Genomic DNA, 18,107 nt, shown 5'->3' on the forward strand with positions numbered 1-18,107 from the left:
CCTCCAGATGTTGCAAAACTACAACTCCCAGCATGCCTGGACAGCCAACGACTTTTGCAACATCTGAAGTTCCGCAGGTTGAAGATCACTGTCCTATACTTTACATTGTATTTGGTTCCGAATCTTTATTTTCTGGATTTTTATCCCATAAAATTAGGTGTGTCTAAAAAAAAAATACGGTATATTTTCGCGGCTGCTAAACAAATTTTTAATGTAAATGAAGGAAATAACCAGTACTCACCTGCTCAATAGCCTTATGTTGACATAAGGCTATTTACGGCTCTTCAATACAGATGTGCAACAGAACACAATAAATTGCTATTATGGTTTTGGGGTTCTTCACTGTAGTATAAGCAGGGTCCTGTCTTGTTGAGGAAAATGCATCTTAAATATTTCTGTCTTTACGATTCCAATATTTATTGTTATTTTTCTTTTTAAATTTTAGTTCTGATATATGAACCAGAAAATCCGGAGGCAAAACAATTTTCACCTCTTATTGAGGAAATGCTGCAGATTGGTATGGATGGTAATTGTCTTTATTATGATATTATTATGAGATGTGGGTTATTGGATAATCCACTTATTTCCTGTAGTAATTACCTTTCCTTAAAAGGGTACTCCGCTGGAAAACATTTTTTTTATTTTTTTTTAAATCAACTGCTGCCAGAAAGTTAAACAGATTTGTAAATTCCTTCTATTTAAAATCTTAATCCTTCCAGTACTTAGCTGCTCTATTGTCACGATTCGGCTGGCAGGAGGTGGATCCTCTGTGCCAGAGAGGGATTGGCGTGGACCGTGCTACTGGACCGGTTCTAAGTTACTACTGGTATTCACCAGAGCCCGCCGCAAAGCGGGATGGTCTTGCAGCGGCGGTAGTAACCAGGTCGTATCCACTAGCAACGGCTCAACCTCTCTGACTGCTGAAGATAGGCGCGGTACAAGGGAGTAGACAAGAGCAAGGTCGGACGTAGCAGAAGGTCGGGGCAGGCAGCAAGGATCGTAGTCAGGGGCAACGGCAGGAGGTCTGGAACACAGGCTAGGAACACACAAGGAAACGCTTTCACTGGCACAATGGCAACAAGATCCGGCGAGGGAGTGCAGGGGAAGTGAGGTATACATAGGGAGTGCACAGGTGAACACACAAATTAGACCAACTGCGCCAATCAGTGGCGCAGTGGCCCTTTAAATCGCAGAGACCCGGCGCGCGCGCACCCTAGGGAGCGGGGCCGCGCGCGCCGGGACAGGACCGACGGAGAGCGAGTCAGGTACGGGAGCCGGGGTGCGCATCGCGAGCGGGCGCCACCCGCATCGCGAATCGCATCCCGGCTGGGGGCGGTATCGCAGCGCACCCGGTCAGTAGATCTGACCGGGGCGCTGCAGTAGCGAGGATGTTGCGAGCGCTCCGGGGAGGAGCGGGGACCCGGAGCGCTCGGCGTAACAGTACCCCCCCCTTGGGTCTCCCCCTCTTCTTGGAGCCTGAGAACCTGAGGACCAGACTTTTGTCTAGGATGTTGTCCTCAGGTTCCCAGGATCTCTCTTCAGGACCACAGCCCTCCCAATCAACCAAAAAATTTTTTTTCCCTCTGACCGTCTTGGAGGCCAGTATCTCCTTCACGGAGAAGATGTCAGAAGAACCGGAAACAGGAGTGGGAGAAACAAGTTTGGGAGAGAAACGGTTGATGATGAGTGGTTTAAGGAGAGAGACATGAAAGGCATTGGGAATACGAAGAGAAGGAGGAAGAAGAAGTTTGTAAGAGACAGGATTAATTTGGCACAAGATTTTGAAAGGACCCAGATAGCGTGGTCCCAGTTTGTAACTGGGGACACGGAAGCGGACATATTTAGCGGAGAGCCATACCTTGTCTCCGGGAGCAAAAATGGGGGAAGCTCTTCTTTTCTTATCGGCAAACTTTTTCATGCGAGATGAAGCCTGTAAGAGAGAATTTTGGGTCTCTTTCCATATGGTGGAAAGATCACGAGTCACTTCATCCACAGCGGGCAAACCAGAGGGCAAGGGAGTAGGGAGGGGGGGAAGAGGGTGACGGCCGTACACCACGAAAAATGGGGATTTAGCAGAAGATTCAGAGACTCTGAAGTTGTACGAGAATTCGGCCCATGGTAGAAGATCTGCCCAGTCATCCTGGCGGGAGGAAACAAAATGCCGTAAATAGTCACCCAGGACCTGGTTAATTCTTTCTACTTGCCCATTGGATTGAGGATGATAAGCAGAAGAGAAGTTTAATTTAATCTTGAGTTGTTTACAGAGAGCCCTCCAGAATTTTGACACGAATTGGACGCCTCTATCCGAGACGATCTGCGTGGGCAAACCGTGAAGACGAAAAATGTGTACAAAAAATTGTTTTGCCAACTGAGGCGCTGAAGGAAGACCAGGAAGAGGAATAAAATGTGCCATCTTGGAAAATCGATCAACGACCACCCAAACAACAGTGTTGCCACGGGATGGGGGTAAGTCTGTAATAAAGTCCATACCAATCAGAGACCAAGGCTGTTCGGGGACAGGCAGAGGATGAAGGAGACCAGCAGGCTTCTGGCGAGGAGTCTTATCCCGGGCACAGACAGTACAGGCCCGCACAAAATCAACAACATCCGTCTCCAGAGTCGGCCACCAATAGAAACGAGAGATGAGTTGCAAGGACTTTTTGATGCCCGCATGGCCTGCGAGGTGGGAGGAGTGACCCCATTTGAGAATCCCGAGACGTTGGCGTGGAGAAACGAAGGTCTTCCCTGGAGGAGTTTGCCTGATGGAGACTGGAGAAGTGGAGATCAGACAGTCAGGAGGAATGATGTGTTGCGGAGAGACCTCTACTTCCGAGACATCCGAGGAACGAGAGAGAGCATCGGCCCTAATGTTCTTGTCGGCAGGGCGAAAATGAATTTCAAAGTTAAAACGGGCAAAGAACAACGACCACCTGGCCTGGCGAGGATTCAGCCGTTGGGCAGACTGGAGATAGGAGAGATTCTTGTGATCGGTGTAAATGATAACTGGAAATTTTGATCCCTCCAGCAGATGCCTCCATTCCTCAAGTGCCAATTTAATGGCCAGTAGTTCTCGATCCCCGATGGAGTAGTTCCTCTCCACCGGAGAGAAGGTCCTAGAAAAAAAACCCACAAGTAACAGCATGCCCGGAAGAATTTTTTTGTAGAAGGACCGCTCCAGCTCCCACTGAGGAGGCATCAACCTCCAATAGGAAGGGTTTAGATGGGTCAGGTCTGGAGAGCACGGGAGCAGAAGAAAAGGCAGACTTGAGCCGTTTAAATGCGTCTTCCGCTTGGGGAGACCAGGACTTAGGATTGGCATTCTTCTTGGTTAAAGCCACGATAGGAGCCACAATAGTGGAAAAATGTGGAATAAATTGTCTGTAATAATTGGCGAACCCCAAAAAACGTTGGATAGCACGGAGTCCGGAGGGGCATGGCCAATCTAAGACGGCAGAGAGTTTATCTGGGTCCATTTGTAGTCCCTGGCCAGAGACCAAGTATCCTAGGAAAGGAAGAGATTGACATTCAAACAGACATTTCTCCATTTTGGCATAAAGTTGATTGTCTCGAAGTCTCTGAAGAACCATGCGGACATGCTGGCGATGTTCTTCTAAGTTGGCAGAAAAAATCAGAATATCGTCCAGATACACAACAACACAGGAATATAAGAGATCACGAAAAATTTCATTAACAAAGTCTTGGAAGACGGCAGGGGCGTTGCACAGGCCAAAGGGCATGACTAGATACTCAAAGTGTCCATCTCTGGTGTTAAATGCAGTTTTCCATTCGTCCCCCTCCCTGATGCGGATGAGATTATAAGCACCTCTTAAGTCCAGTTTGGTAAAGATGTGGGCACCTTGAAGGCGATCAAAGAGTTCTGAGATAAGAGGTAGGGGGTAGCGGTTCTTTACCGTGATTTTATTAAGTCCGCGGTAATCAATGCAAGGACGTAGGGAGCCATCTTTTTTGGACACAAAGAAAAATCCAGCTCCGGCAGGAGAGGAGGATTTGCGGATAAACCCCTTTTTTAAATTTTCCTGGATGTATTCAGACATAGCAAGAGTCTCTGGGGCGGACAGAGGATAAATTCTGCCCCGGGGTGGAGTAGTGCCCGGGAGGAGGTCAATAGGACAGTCATAAGGCCTGTGAGGAGGTAAAGTCTCAGCTTGTTTTTTCCAAAATACGTCAGCATAGTCTATATAAGCCTTAGGGAGACCGGTTACAGGGGGACCCACAGGGTCACGGCAGGGAGTACTGGGAACCGGTTTAAGACAGTCCTTGAAACAAGAAGTACCCCAGCTCTTGATCTCTCCTGTGGACCAATCAAGGGTTGGGGAATGGCGTTGAAGCCACGGTAGTCCAAGGAGAATTTCGGAAGTGCAATTGGAGAGGACCAAAAACTCAATTTTTTCGTGATGAGGTCCGATGCACATTAGGAGGGGCTCCGTGCGGTAACGCACGGTACAGTCCAATCTTTCATTGTTAACACAATTGATGTAGAGGGGTCTGGCGAGACTGGTCACCGGGATGTTGAACCTGTTGATGAGAGAGGCCAAAATAAAATTTCCTGCAGATCCGGAATCCAAGAAGGCCATAGCAGAGAAGGAGAAGGTAGAGGAAGATATCCGCACAGGCACAGCAAGGCGTGGAGAAGCAGAGTTGACATCAAGAACTGTCTCACCTTTGTGCGGAGTCAGCGTACGTCTTTCCAGGCGGCGAGGACGGATAGGACAATCCTTCAGGAAGTGTTCGGTACCGGCACAGTACAGGCAAAGATTCTCCATGCAGCGTCGTGTCCTCTCTTGAGGTGTCAAGCGAGACCGGTCAACTTGCATAGCCTCCACGGCGGGAGGCACAGGAACGGATTGCAGAGGACCAGAGGAGAGAGGAGCCGGGGAGAAAAAACGCCTCGTGCGAACAAAGTCCATATCCTGGCGGAGCTCCTGACGCCTTTCGGAAAAACGCATGTCAATGCGAGTGGCTAGATGAATGAGTTCATGCAGGTTAGCAGGAATTTCTCGTGCGGCCAGAACATCTTTAATGTTGCTGGATAGGCCTTTTTTAAAGGTCGCGCAGAGGGCCTCATTATTCCAGGATAATTCGGAAGCAAGAGTACGGAATTGGATGTCGTACTCGCCAACGGAAGAATTACCCTGGACCAGGTTCAGCAGGGCAGTCTCAGCAGAAGAGGCTCGGGCAGGTTCCTCAAAGACACTTCGAATTTCCGAGAAGAAGGAGTGTACGGAGGCAGTGACGGGGTCATTGCGGTCCCAGAGCGGTGTGGCCCATGACAGAGCTTTCCCAGACAGAAGGCTGACTACGAAAGCCACCTTAGACCTTTCAGTAGGAAACTGGTCCGACATCATCTCCAAGTGCAGGGAACATTGCGAAAGAAAGCCACGGCAAAACTTAGAGTCCCCATCAAATTTATCCGGCAAGGATAGTCGTAGGCCGGAAGCGGCCACTCGCTGCGGAGGAGGTGCAGGAGCTGGCGGAGGAGATGATTGCTGAAGCTGTGGTAGTAGCTGCTGTAGCATCACGGTCAGTTGAGACAGCTGGTGGCCTTGTTGCGCTATCTGTTGCGACTGCTGGGCGACCACCGTGGTGAGGTCGGCGACAACTGGCAGTGGAACTTCAGCGGGATCCATGGCCGGATCTACTGTCACGATTCGGCTGGCAGGAGGTGGATCCTCTGTGCCAGAGAGGGATTGGCGTGGACCGTGCTAGTGGACCGGTTCTAAGTTACTACTGGTATTCACCAGAGCCCGCCGCAAAGCGGGATGGTCTTGCAGCGGCGGTAGTAACCAGGTCGTATCCACTAGCAACGGCTCAACCTCTCTGACTGCTGAAGATAGGCGCGGTACAAGGGAGTAGACAAGAGCAAGGTCGGACGTAGCAGAAGGTCGGGGCAGGCAGCAAGGATCGTAGTCAGGGGCAACGGCAGGAGGTCTGGAACACAGGCTAGGAACACACAAGGAAACGCTTTCACTGGCACAATGGCAACAAGATCCGGCGAGGGAGTGCAGGGGAAGTGAGGTATACATAGGGAGTGCACAGGTGAACACACTAATTAGACCAACTGCGCCAATCAGTGGCGCAGTGGCCCTTTAAATCGCAGAGACCCGGCGCGCGCGCGCCCTAGGGAGCGCGGCCGCGCGCGCCGGGACAGGACCGACGGAGAGCGAGTCAGGTACGGGAGCCGGGGTGCGCATCGCGAGCGGGCGCCACCCGCATCGCGAATCGCATCCCGGCTGGGGGCGGTATCGCAGCGCACCCGGTCAGTAGATCTGACCGGGGCGCTGCAGTAGCGAGGATGTTGCGAGCGCTCCGGGGAGGAGCGGGGACCCGGAGCGCTCGGCGTAACATCTATGCTCCAGAGGAAGTTGTGTAGTTCTTTACATTCTATATCCAATTTCTCATTAGGGCTTACGCCCCAATGGGACTGATTTCCCAATATTCGGGAACCCTATAATATTAAAACTTCTATCTTTATTAATCCTTTATTAAAACTTTAACACTGCTGAGGAATTGATAATGATGTGCTTTAAAAACATCATTAGCACCTCGACCCTTGATAAAGCCGGTTGCGGCTGGCGAAACGTTGGGTGGCGGGGGTTGCCAATATATGGCGTTTTAATAAGCAGTTCAGGGACTAGAGAGTAATTGATAACAATATATCGTTTTGGGGAAAAAATTTAACCCACGAGTGGATGAATACTTAATACCCTTCGGGGGACTATCCTACCACAATATTAAGAGAAATAGGATTATATACTGTAATCCTTGTCAAGATTCTCCCTGACTGTGTTTTTAAAGCACAACATTATCATTTCCTCACCAGTGTTAAAGTTTTAATAAAGGATTAATAAAGATATAAGTTTTAATACTATAGGGTTCCCGAATTTTGGGAAATCAGTCCCATTGGGGTGTAAGCCCTAATGGGAAATTGGATATATTTTGTATAAACCTGGGGAATCCTTTCGGATGAATTTGATTTGTTTGTTCTTTACAATCTGACCACAGTGCTCTCTGCTGACACCACTGTCCATGTCAGGAATTGTACACAGCAGGAGAGGTTTGTTATGGGGATTCGTTCCTGTTCCGGACAATTCCTGACATGGACAGAGGTGTCAGCAGAGAGCGATGTGGTCAGACAGAAAAGAACTACACAACTTCCTCTGGAGCATACAGCAGCTGATAAGTACTGGAAGGATTAAGATTTTTAAATAGAAGTCATTTACAAATCTGTTTAACTTTCTGGCACCAGTTGATTATAAAAAATAAAAATTCTACCAGAGTACCCTTTTAAGCTGGCCATACATTTTCCATAGCTGTCGGCCAAATTCTTGTTGCAGGAAAGCAACTTTTCCCAATCCCCCTTAGCCAAACTTGGATGTATTCTTAACAGGAAGAGAGGAGAAAGCCACTACCAGACAGCTCTGGTGGTAGTTTTTTTTCTCCTGGAAAGGATCAAGCAGTTGACATCCAGCATGCCTATTGGCTCTCTCCCCCAATATCTGTTGTCGGGGACAGTCAGGAGGCCCCTATATTCAGTAGACCAGATGGTCAACAGGATCATACAACTTATATTATAATTTGTATGGCTATCTTTAGTTATCGTGGGTAAGGAGAGGGGGGCATCTACCGTATTTGGTCTGCCAGGACCCCTGCAATCTCTGAAACATAGAACCTAATGCCTTCTAAGAATGAAGTGATGGTTGCAAGTGAGCACTGCAGCTCCATTCATTCTCTGCGGGTAATGGAGAAGATAGCAGAGAAGTAAAGCATTTGGCTGTCTCCGGCAGCTTTAAAGGGGTATTCCAGGCAAAACCTTTTTATATATATATCAACTGGCTCCGGAAAGTTAAACAGATTTGTAAATTACTTCTATTAAAAAATCTTAATCCTTCAAATAGTTATTAGCTTCTGAAGTTTTCTGTCTAACTGCTCAATGATGATGTCACGTTCCGGGAGCTGTGCATGATGGGAGAATATCCCCATAGGAACTGCACAGCAACGTAAGTCATCAGAGAGCAGTTAGACAGAAAACAACAACTCAACTTCAGAAGCTAATAACTATTGGAAGGATTAAGATTTTTTTTAATAGAAGTAATTTACAAATCTGTTTAACTTTCCGGAGCCAGTTTATATATATATATAAAAAGTTTTGACCTGGAATACACCTTTAATTAAGCATGAAAGGAGTGGCCGGCACATTAGGACATTCTTCATAGAAGAGACTTGGTTTCCAATTTGAGGAAAATACTCTGTTACTCTTTCTGGAGATCACAGAAGGTTCCAGCAATCGGACCCCCATGATCAAATTCTTTCTTTCTAACTTTCCTCAATATGAAGGAACATTTTTCTAAAAAGTACCTGTGCCCAAATGTAAATGTACCTGTTCCCTTCATCCACATCCTCTCCTATCCTCAGGTTGAAAGTGTTGGAGATATGTCTTTTTTCTATGATATGTAACTATGTTCTCACTCTCCCTATTCTTGGCCAAGTATTTCATGTTTATGGTGGAGTCTAGAGAATTAGCTGTCAGTCGAGATGCAAGAGAATCATTTGCAATTATGTTCAAAATATTACAGAACAACAGCAAAGTAGTGGTGATGAGGACAGTGAAGACTCAGATGAGGACACAGATGAAGAGACCGATGAGGACACCAGTGATACAGATGATAATGAGAACCATTGTACTGCCAAACACTATCCATAAACTATTTTATGTTTATTAAGGGGTGGTCCAGTGGTTCTCTTTGATGCCCAATGAAAGATCGGAATAGAAAGCTACAAAATGTCTTCAAGACCTCAGGCCAATCGTTTAAATGAATGGCCGACATTTGATACATGGATGGACTGAGTTTAGACATTTCCTTTGCTTAGTGGCTCTGGTTCTTTCTTTTTCACTTCTGTATACCATAAGAGGACATATGGACCATCTTAAAACAATACTGAAACTGTAACTCCATTGTGCAGTAATAGTATATTTTATTCTGTCTACCTTATTCATCTTATAGTTATTTTCGGCGTGGGCATGCTCTTTGACTTGTGCTGAAGTCACTATGCAGGCGAGGGAGGAGATAAGTGGTGACAATCACCTATTGTGAATGGTAGATCTTATTTTATCTTTTGACATATTTCTGCCTGTATTGAGTAAGTTATTGATCTCAAGAATACAGAAAAAGTCAGCCTGTTATGAAGCTTAAAGGGGTGTTCAGGCCTTAGACATCTTATCCCCTAGCCAAAGGATAGGACATAAGATGTCTGATCGCAGTTGTCCCGCTGCTGGGACCCCCCGCGATCTCCATGCAGCCCCAGCATTCTGTGCCGGGTGCTGCTCCCAAGACCAAGACCTAACATTATAACCACGTCACAGCACGCCCCCTCCATTCATGTCTATAGAAAGGGGCGTGATGGCCATCACGTCCCCTCCCATAGACATAAATGAAGGGGACGTGCTGTGACGTCAGGAGGGGCGTAGTCACGTCTCCGGAGCTGCACATGGCACAGAATACTGGGGGCTGCACGGAGATCGCGTGGTACCCAGCAACAGGACCTTTGGATAGGGGATAAGATGTCTAAGGCCGGAATACCCCTTTCATTTGTATACTTATTTAATATAAATATGGCCTTCAAGATAAAAAATGTTTACAAAATGTTTTATTATAAAAAAAAGAAAAAATATTTAAAAAAAGTTAAAAAAAAAATATTCTGACAACATTTTTCTTTTAAACCATTTATTTAATCATAATCAAATTTTGTCCTGATATTTTAGGATATGATACGTGTACCTTATTGTTGGTACTCTTCTGTTAAAGAAAAACACCCACAATGCTCCCTGAAATAACAAAAACCTGACAAAAGTAATATTAAATAAAAATTTACGGAAAATTACCTGAGGAAAATCAGACATTGGTTGTGAATTATGGATCAACATAATCATTTTGCGAAAAAAAAGAAAATGAAACTTTCCTGGACAAAATTGAAGGGGAATTCCACTGGAAAATATTTTTTTTTTAAATCAACTGATGACAGAAAGTTAAACAGATTTGTAAATTACTTCTATTTGAAAATCTTAATCCTTCCAGTACTTATCAGCTGTTATATGCTCCACAGGAAGTTCTTTACTTTTTGAATTTCCTTTCTGTCTGACCACTGTGCTCTCTGCTGACACCTCTGTCCATTTTAGGAACTGTCCAGAGTAGGAACAAATCCCCATAGCAAACCTCTCTTGCTCTGGACAGTCCCTGACATGGACAGAGGTGTCCGTAGAGAGCACTGTGGTTAGACAGAAAGGAAATTCAAAAAGAAAAGAACTGCCTGTGGATCATACAGCAGCTGATAAGTAATGGAAGGATTAAGATTTTTGAATAGAAGTCATTTACAAATCGGTTTAACTTTCTTGCACCAGTTTATTAACATTTTTTTTTCCAGTGGAGTACCCCTTTAATGGTACCCGAACTTACAGTGGGGATGAAAAGTTTGGGCACCCCAGGTAAAAATTTGTATTAATGTGCATAAAGAAGCCAAGGAAAGAGGGAAAATCTCCAAAAGGCATCAAATTACAGATTAGACATTCTTAAAATATGTCAACAAAAGTTAGATTTTATTTCCATCGTTTACACTTTCAAAATAACAGAAAACAAAAATATGGCATCTGCAAAAGTTTGGGCACCCTGTAGAGTTAATATCTTGTACTGCCCCCTTTGGCAAGTATCACAGCTTGTAAACACTTTTTGTAGCCAGCCAAGAGTCTTTCAATTCTTGTTTGAGGTATCTTTGCCCATTCTTCCATACAAAAGTCTTCTAGTTCTTTGAGATTTTTGGGCTGTCTGTCACGCACTGCTCTTTTAAGGTCTATCCATAGATTTTCAATTATGTTGAGTTCAGGAGATTGTGAAGGCCATGGCAAAATCTTCAGTTTACGCCTCTTGATGTAATCCCCCGTGGATTTCGAGGTGTGTTTAGGCTCATTATCCATTTGTAGAAGCCATCCTCTCACAGATCGCATCAAGTTAGCATCCAAAATTTTATGAAATTTTATTGAATCCATTTTTCCTTCTACTGGTGAGATGTTCCCTGTTCCACTGACTGCAATACAACCCCAAAGCATGATTGATCCACCCCCATGCTTAACAGTTGGACAGAGGTTCTTTTCATTAAATTCTGTTCCCCTTCTTCTCCAAACGTACCTTTGCTCATTCCGGCCAAAAAGTTAAATTTTAACCTCATCGGTCCACAGAACTTTTTTCCAAAATGCATCAGGCTTGTCTATATGTTCATTTGCAAAGTTCAAACGCTGATTTTTGTGGTGAGGACATAGAAGAGGTTTTCTTCTGATGACTGTTCCATGAAGACCATATTTGTACAAGTATCTCTTTATAGTGGAATAGTTTACCACAACTCCAGTGTCTGCCAGATGTTTCTGGAGGGATTGTGCAGTCAAACGTGGGTTTTGAATTGTTTTTCTCACAATCCTGCGAGCTGTTCTGTCTGATATTTTTCTTGGTCTTCCAGATCTTGCTTTAACTTCCACTGTTCCTGATGACTACCATTTCTTAATTACATTCCGAACAGAGGATATTGATATCTGAAAACGTTTTGCTATCTTCTTATAGCCTTCTCCAGCTTTGTAAGCGTCAACTATTTTCAGTTTCAGATTTCTAGACAACTGCTTAGAAGAACCCATGGTGCTGATTGTTGGGGCAAGGTCAGATGAGTCTGGGCATTTAAAACCTTTGATATTGACATCACCTGGACTTTCCAGATGATGATTGAGAACAATCCATGACACTGGCAGGTCTCCGCTGTGCAAAGGGGGCAGTGCATGCTATAAAATCTGAAGGGTGCCCAAACTTTTGCAGACACCAATTTTTTGTTTTCTGTTATTTTGAAAGTGTAAATGATGGAAATAAAATCTAATGTTTGTTGACATATTATAAGAATGTCTTATCTGTAATTTGATACCTTTTGGAGATTTTTCCATCTTTCCTTGGCTTCTTTATGCACATTAATACAAATTTTTTCCTGGGGTGCCCAAACTTTTGATCCCCACTGTGTTATTTTGTTGTACAACCTTTGGAGGCAGTCACTGCAATACAGCGATTCCTGTAACTCTCAATGAAAACTCTGCACTTGTCTCCAGGTATCTTGGCTCCACTTCTCATAAGATCCTGCTCCAGATGTCTCAGGTGTCTTCTCCTGACTGCAGGTATCTTGGCCCACTCCTCATAAGATCCTGCTCCAGCTGTCTCAGGTGTGAAGGTGTTTTCTCCAGACTGCAGGTATCTTGGTCCACTCCTCATAAGATCCTGCTCCAGCTGTCTCAAGTGTGAAAGTGTCTTCTCCAGACTGCAGGTATCTTGGCCCACTCCTCATAAGATCCTGCTCCAGCTGTCTCAGGTGTGAAATTGTCTTCTCCAGACTGCTGGTGTCTTGGCCCACCCCTCATAAGATCCTGCTCCAGCTGTCTCAGGTGTGAATGGGTCTTCTCCAGACTCCAGGTATCTTTGCCCACTCCTCATAAGATCCTGCTCCAGCTGTCTCAGGTGTAAAGGTGTCTTCTCCAGACTCAAGGTATCTTGGCCCACTTCTCATAAGATACTGCTCCAGCTGTCTCAGGTGTCTTCTCCAGACTGCAGGTATCTTGGCCCACTCCTCATAAGATCCTGCTCCAGCTGTCTCAGGTGTGAAAGTGTCTTCTCCAGACTGCTGGTATCATGGCCCACTCCTCATAATATCCTGCTCCAGCTGTCTCAGGTGTGAAGGTGTCTTCTCCAGACTGCAGGTATCTTGGCCCACTCCTCATAATATCCTGCTCCAGCTGTCTCAGGTGTAAAGGTTTCTTCTCCAGACTCCAGATATCTTGGCATACTCCTCATAAAATCCTGCTCCAGCTGTCTCAGGTGTGAAGGTGTCTTCTCCAGACTGCAGGGTTCAGCTCCTTCCACAAATGTTCAATAGTATTCAGATCAGGGTTCATTGAGGACACTTCAGAATAGGCCAATGTTTTTCTCTTAGCCATTCTTGGGTGTTTTTAGTCATGTGTTTTGGGTCATTATCCTGCATCTGAGACCAAGCTTCCTGACACTGGGCAGCACATTTTGGCACAAAATGCCTTGATAGTCTTGAGATTTCATTGTACCTTGTACTGATTCAAGACAACCTGTGCCAGATGCAGCAAAGCCCCAAAAAACATAACTGAGCCTCCTCCATGCTTCACAGTATGTACAGTGTTCTTTTCTTTGTAGGCTTCATTTTTGTGTCTGTGAACATAAAGCTGATGCTGCTCTCAAAAGCTCCAGTTTTGTCTCATCTGTCCAAAGGACCAGTGACAAAGCTTCTGGGAGATTGTCATTTGCACAGATGATAAGCTCAGGGGGACCATAATATTTTGTTCAGGACAGTTTCATTATTTATTTTATTTTTTTTAAATGATTCTGTTGAACCACAATTCAAGAAAAATGTCTGATTTTCATAAATTTTCTGTAATTTTTTATTTATTACTTATTCCTTTTTTCATTACGTTTGTCAGTTTAAAGTTATTTCAGGGAGCATTGTGTTTTTTTTGTGTCTTTAATGGAAGGGTGCCAACAATTTTGTCCACGTCTGAGTATTTTATATGGCAGCCACGTCAACTTGTACGACTTGCCTCCGAGCTGAGCTGGTCGTACCATCCTATCATCCAATAAGCTGAGATTAGTTGTGTCCAGGGGCTTCACAACAATGTCCTGCGATGACAAAGTTCTTGTGTGCTAAAAATGACGTACCTCCCAGCTATCACTGTCCTTGTCATAGGCCCTTGAAGAATTAACTCTGTCATTGGAGCCTCTCTTTGTTGACGGAGGAAAGCACTCCTGGGCAGAAGGCAGCTTTACTATTTAGAGGCTCAGGATCATGCACAATGTGACAACAAAAACCTGTAAGTCAAACAAATGTGCATAAGCTCAAAATAGGAACCGATAAAAGAAGCCACATACTATACAAGTTGCTGCAAAACTAAACGAAAAAATACACCGACACTGAATATAAAATTAATGGCGGATGACACGACCCTAGCAATGAAGTGGAAAGTAGTTTTATTTATAACAGAACACAGACAATGGGTGCTGTTTAAGGCCAAGATAAAGCCCTTTATCAAGTCACTGCCTTATCTTGGCCGGTACCGTAACTCATTGTTTATGTGCTAAGCCATAAATACAGCCTCATAATTCATTGTAGCCCCGGATGTGTGCTGGATCATCTCATTTTTGGTCATGTTTTATAGAGCAGATGGCTGTCTTTTGGCCTAAGGTCTGGGCTGTACAGTAAAAGCAAGATTGTTTTGCTGAATGAAACTTACCCTTCAGTAAATTTTCCTTATATTATCCACTTCACCATCCTGTATCAGTCATAACGGACAAGGAAGCAAAAATGTTTCATTATTTCATTTTGCTTGCTAGGATTTTATTTTTCTGGTTGGCAAAAATTCTGCTGACGATTTTCACATGGTTGTATATCTAGTCTAGTACTGTAGACGGAAATATTCCTAAAGTGGGAATAATGACTATTTAGAAAGTTATGCCTACCGCAATAAAGCTGAGCGTGCAAAGGCCACATTTGTGTTACTCTCTTTCCATCAGGGGTTCTTTTCATCAGGGGTATTTTTGATAGAATCAATAATATTCTTGCTGTCAAAAACTCTGCAAACTTTACCCTGTTATAAGGCAGGTGCATTGTTGCCATTAGGGCACTACTGGTAGTACTGCCCCCAGGGGCCTGGGCCAAAATTGATCATTTAAAGGGGCCCCTTGCTGCTGACTCTGCCGCCTTTTCCTCCACTGTCTGGGGGCTGAGACGGTTCTGCAGTAAGGGGCCCTGAAATTGCTGAGGAAGTTCCTTGGCAGTTTTAAAGATCAAGAGGTGTGGACTTTGTGTGGACTGTGCCACCTAACTGGTTATATTTGGGCCACTCCTAAGAGCATTGTCTAAGCAACCCCCAGGTTTTTACCCTTCAATCCCCATACAGGGATCTGGGGGAGACAGGGGTCCTTTTGAGGAGCAAACAGCCAGGGCTGTGAGTGACACCCATAACAGTGAAGTGAACAGGACAAGGAGTCTTAGCACACACAGTAAGAGGCTGCAAACGCTGTGTGTGAACAGTAAGTAAAAGGTTGCCGGAAACTTATGTTTTAACTGGCAGGGAAAAGCCCTCCAGTTGATAGTCAGGGCATGCTGGGTTGTTTAGTTAGTGACTGGATGGTCTAGGATTTTGTTTGCTCCTGTGTTGTGTTTTTATTTATCCTGCAACCTGTCTAATAAAGCTGGCGAGGAGCCAGACTTGCAGAAAGGACTTGCTGTTTGCCGGTTTACTGTGAAGAAACATGTCCTGTGGCTGTGTCAAGGACGATCCCTAGGGTGAAATCCTTACACACTATAGAGGGGCACATATGCTCTGTATAAAGGCCAAAAACCTGTTCAAAGAATGTTGTCTTTGGTCTGAATGAGAGGTGACCACTGTCCATAGATTATAATGGAATTAGAAATCAGTCACTGAAAAATCTGGTCTTTATGTTCATCTCCTTTCTAGAAAGGTTTCACTCCATGTCTCAAAGGGAAACTCTAACCAAAATGAAAGTTTTTCATATATTCTGTTTAGAAAATGATATCAGTCTCTTACCTGTTCTTACCAGACTCTGGTTTCTACAGATAGAAGCTTTACAGATAGAGGCTAAAGATTTCTTCCAAATCTTTGTAACAAAATGTCACAAGGGTCACAAGGTGAATTATTAAATGAAGTCAGTGAATAAAACATTATATTTGATTCCTGATGTTGTCACTGAACTAACAGAGGAATGAAAGCTGTAAGAGAAATAAAATGTATTAACAATACAAAATGTGCGGGAAATGAACTTTTCAGAAGGTGCCGGTGCATGAAGCTGACATTTCTATATTATGAGTTCTGGTAAGAAATAAAATATCTAAAATTGGATTTAGATAAAAGAATGAAAACTCCTTACAGTGGGTGTATGTGATGTCATCAACGCATCTCACTCCTGTGCTTGTTGCTTTACACCACATTCTGACAAGCAATTCTCTCTGCATATTGCAGTGTTTCCCAGCCAGGATGCCTCCAGCTGTTGCAAAACTACTACTCCCAGCATGCCTGCACAGCCAAAGGCTGTGGTTCCCAGCAGGTTCTAATAGTAGGGGGTAATAGTATCTAATAAACCAGTGTTTCCTAACCAGTGTGCCTCCAGCTTTTGCAAAACTACAACTCCCAGTATGCCCGGACAGCCTTCGGTTGTACAAGGATGCTGGGAGTTGCAGTTTTGCAACAGTTGCAGGCATCCTGGTTGGGAAACACTGGCATATTGGGCTGGGGCTACATGGCAATTTCTGGTAAAAAAATAAATAAAATCTGTGTAACAGAAAGTTATACAGATTTTCTATGTAAAACGCCCTGGAGGAAGTCATGTAGTCTTTCCAGTCAGACATAGTGATCTCTGCTACCACCTCTCTTCATGTCAGGACCGGTCCAGAGTAGGAGCAAATCATCATAGCAAACCTCTCCTCCTCTGGACAGTTCCTGGCACAGACAGAGGTGGCAGCAGGGAGCAACGTGTCTGACTGGAAAGACTACATGACTTCCTCCAGGCCATACAACAACTGATAAGTCCCTAAAGGCTTGAGATTTTTAAATAGAAGTAATTTGCAAATCTGAATAACTTTCCCCGGAGCACTCCTTTAATGTATACCTAAGCCTTTATAGGCTGTATTAGACAGATCACAATATTAACGATGAACCAACATAATGTTACACTCAAACAATGAAAGACAAATTGATCACTTCCTGCACCAAAAAACATGCATGCTTGGCTACAAACAGGGAACACAGCTTTTTTTGGCTGATCAGTTTCTCAAAGGATCCCAATACATCCTGATGAATCTCACTGTCTGTTACAGATTAATTTAATATCATTGTATGTTCCAGCCCACGATCGTTCTCCCAAAAACTGTTGCTCATCGTGTACATATTGGTTTGTCCTATAAGTGATCTGACTTTGGTCTCCAAGTCATTATGTGGTGTCGGGTGAGGGTAATGTGTAATTAACCTTTTCATGTTTTTAACCTATACACCACCTGAGGTTCTCCTAGGCCGGGCATGGGTCAATGTTTACTAATGTCAGAAGTCTGACCAATAAAACTGACGAACTGGAGTTGATAATGTCTGAGGAGAATTATGACACTTGGTTGGACGATAGCTATGATTGGGCGGTCAACATACAGGGTACAGGGTTATAGTCTATTCAGGAAGGATCGGACAAAACGTAAAGGGGAGGAGTTTGCCTTTATGTGAAATCGAGTCTGAAGGCCGCACTGTGGGAGGATGTATGTGAGGGAAACAATAATGTGGAGTCATTATGGGTAGAATTATATGGAGATAAAATAAAAAAAAAATGTTGATAGGAGTTTGCTATAAGACACCAAATATAATGTAAGAGCCAGAAGATAAATTACTGAGGCAAATAAACAAGGCAGCAAATCAAAATGATGTGATAATAATGGGGGACTTTAACTAACCTGATAAAAACTGGGAGAATGAAACCTGTTGTTACGCCGAGCGCTCAGGCTCCCCCTCCTCCTCCGGAGCGCTCGCGGTGTCTTCTGACCTGCAGCGCTCCGGCGCTGTTCTGTTGTGCCCGGGGGGGATGTGATCCGTCTAGCGGGACGTGCCCGCTTGCGGATCGCATCCCGTCCCGCTCACTTGTCCCGATCTCCTGCTGGGTCCCGGTGCGCGCGGCCCAGCTCTCTAGGGTGCGCGCGCGCCGGGGCTCTCAGATTTAAAGGGCCAGCGCACCGCTAATTGGTGCCTGGCCCAATCACCCTAATTAGCTTCCATCTGCTCCTTGTACATATAAACCCACTTCCCCTTCCTGTCCTTGCCGGATCTTGTTGCCTTTGTGCCCTGAGAAAGCGTTTAGTGTGTTCTCAAGCCTGTGTACCCAGACCTTCTGCTGTTGCCCCTGACTACGACTCTTGCTGCCTGTCCTGACCTTCTGCTACGTCCGACCTTGCTCTTGCCTTGTCCCTGTGTACCGCGCCTGTCTCAGCTGTCAGTT

At 44.8% G+C, this 18,107-nt stretch overlaps 1 protein-coding gene across 8 annotated transcripts in view; it reads left to right on the top strand.

Moving 5' to 3' along the window:
* Positions 1-9,391, top strand: part of ERICH2 (glutamate rich 2) — a 60,007-nt gene extending 50,616 nt beyond the window's left edge. For 7 of the 8 annotated variants that reach the window (XM_056536159.1, XM_056536165.1, XM_056536166.1 and 4 more), the window contains 2 exons: positions 446-526; positions 8,595-9,391. In XM_056536159.1, the coding sequence (XP_056392134.1) occupies positions 446-526; positions 8,595-8,722 (209 nt within the window). In that variant the 3' untranslated portion in view covers positions 8,723-9,391. The remainder of the gene's footprint in view (positions 1-445; positions 527-8,594) is intronic. The other variant, XM_056536162.1, reaches the window with a different exon arrangement.
* Positions 9,392-18,107: the final 8,716 nt, after the last annotated feature.

The sequence above is a fragment of the Hyla sarda genome, chromosome 8 (genome assembly GCF_029499605.1).
Source record: "Hyla sarda isolate aHylSar1 chromosome 8, aHylSar1.hap1, whole genome shotgun sequence".
In the NCBI taxonomy this organism is placed as follows: domain Eukaryota; kingdom Metazoa; phylum Chordata; class Amphibia; order Anura; family Hylidae; genus Hyla; species Hyla sarda.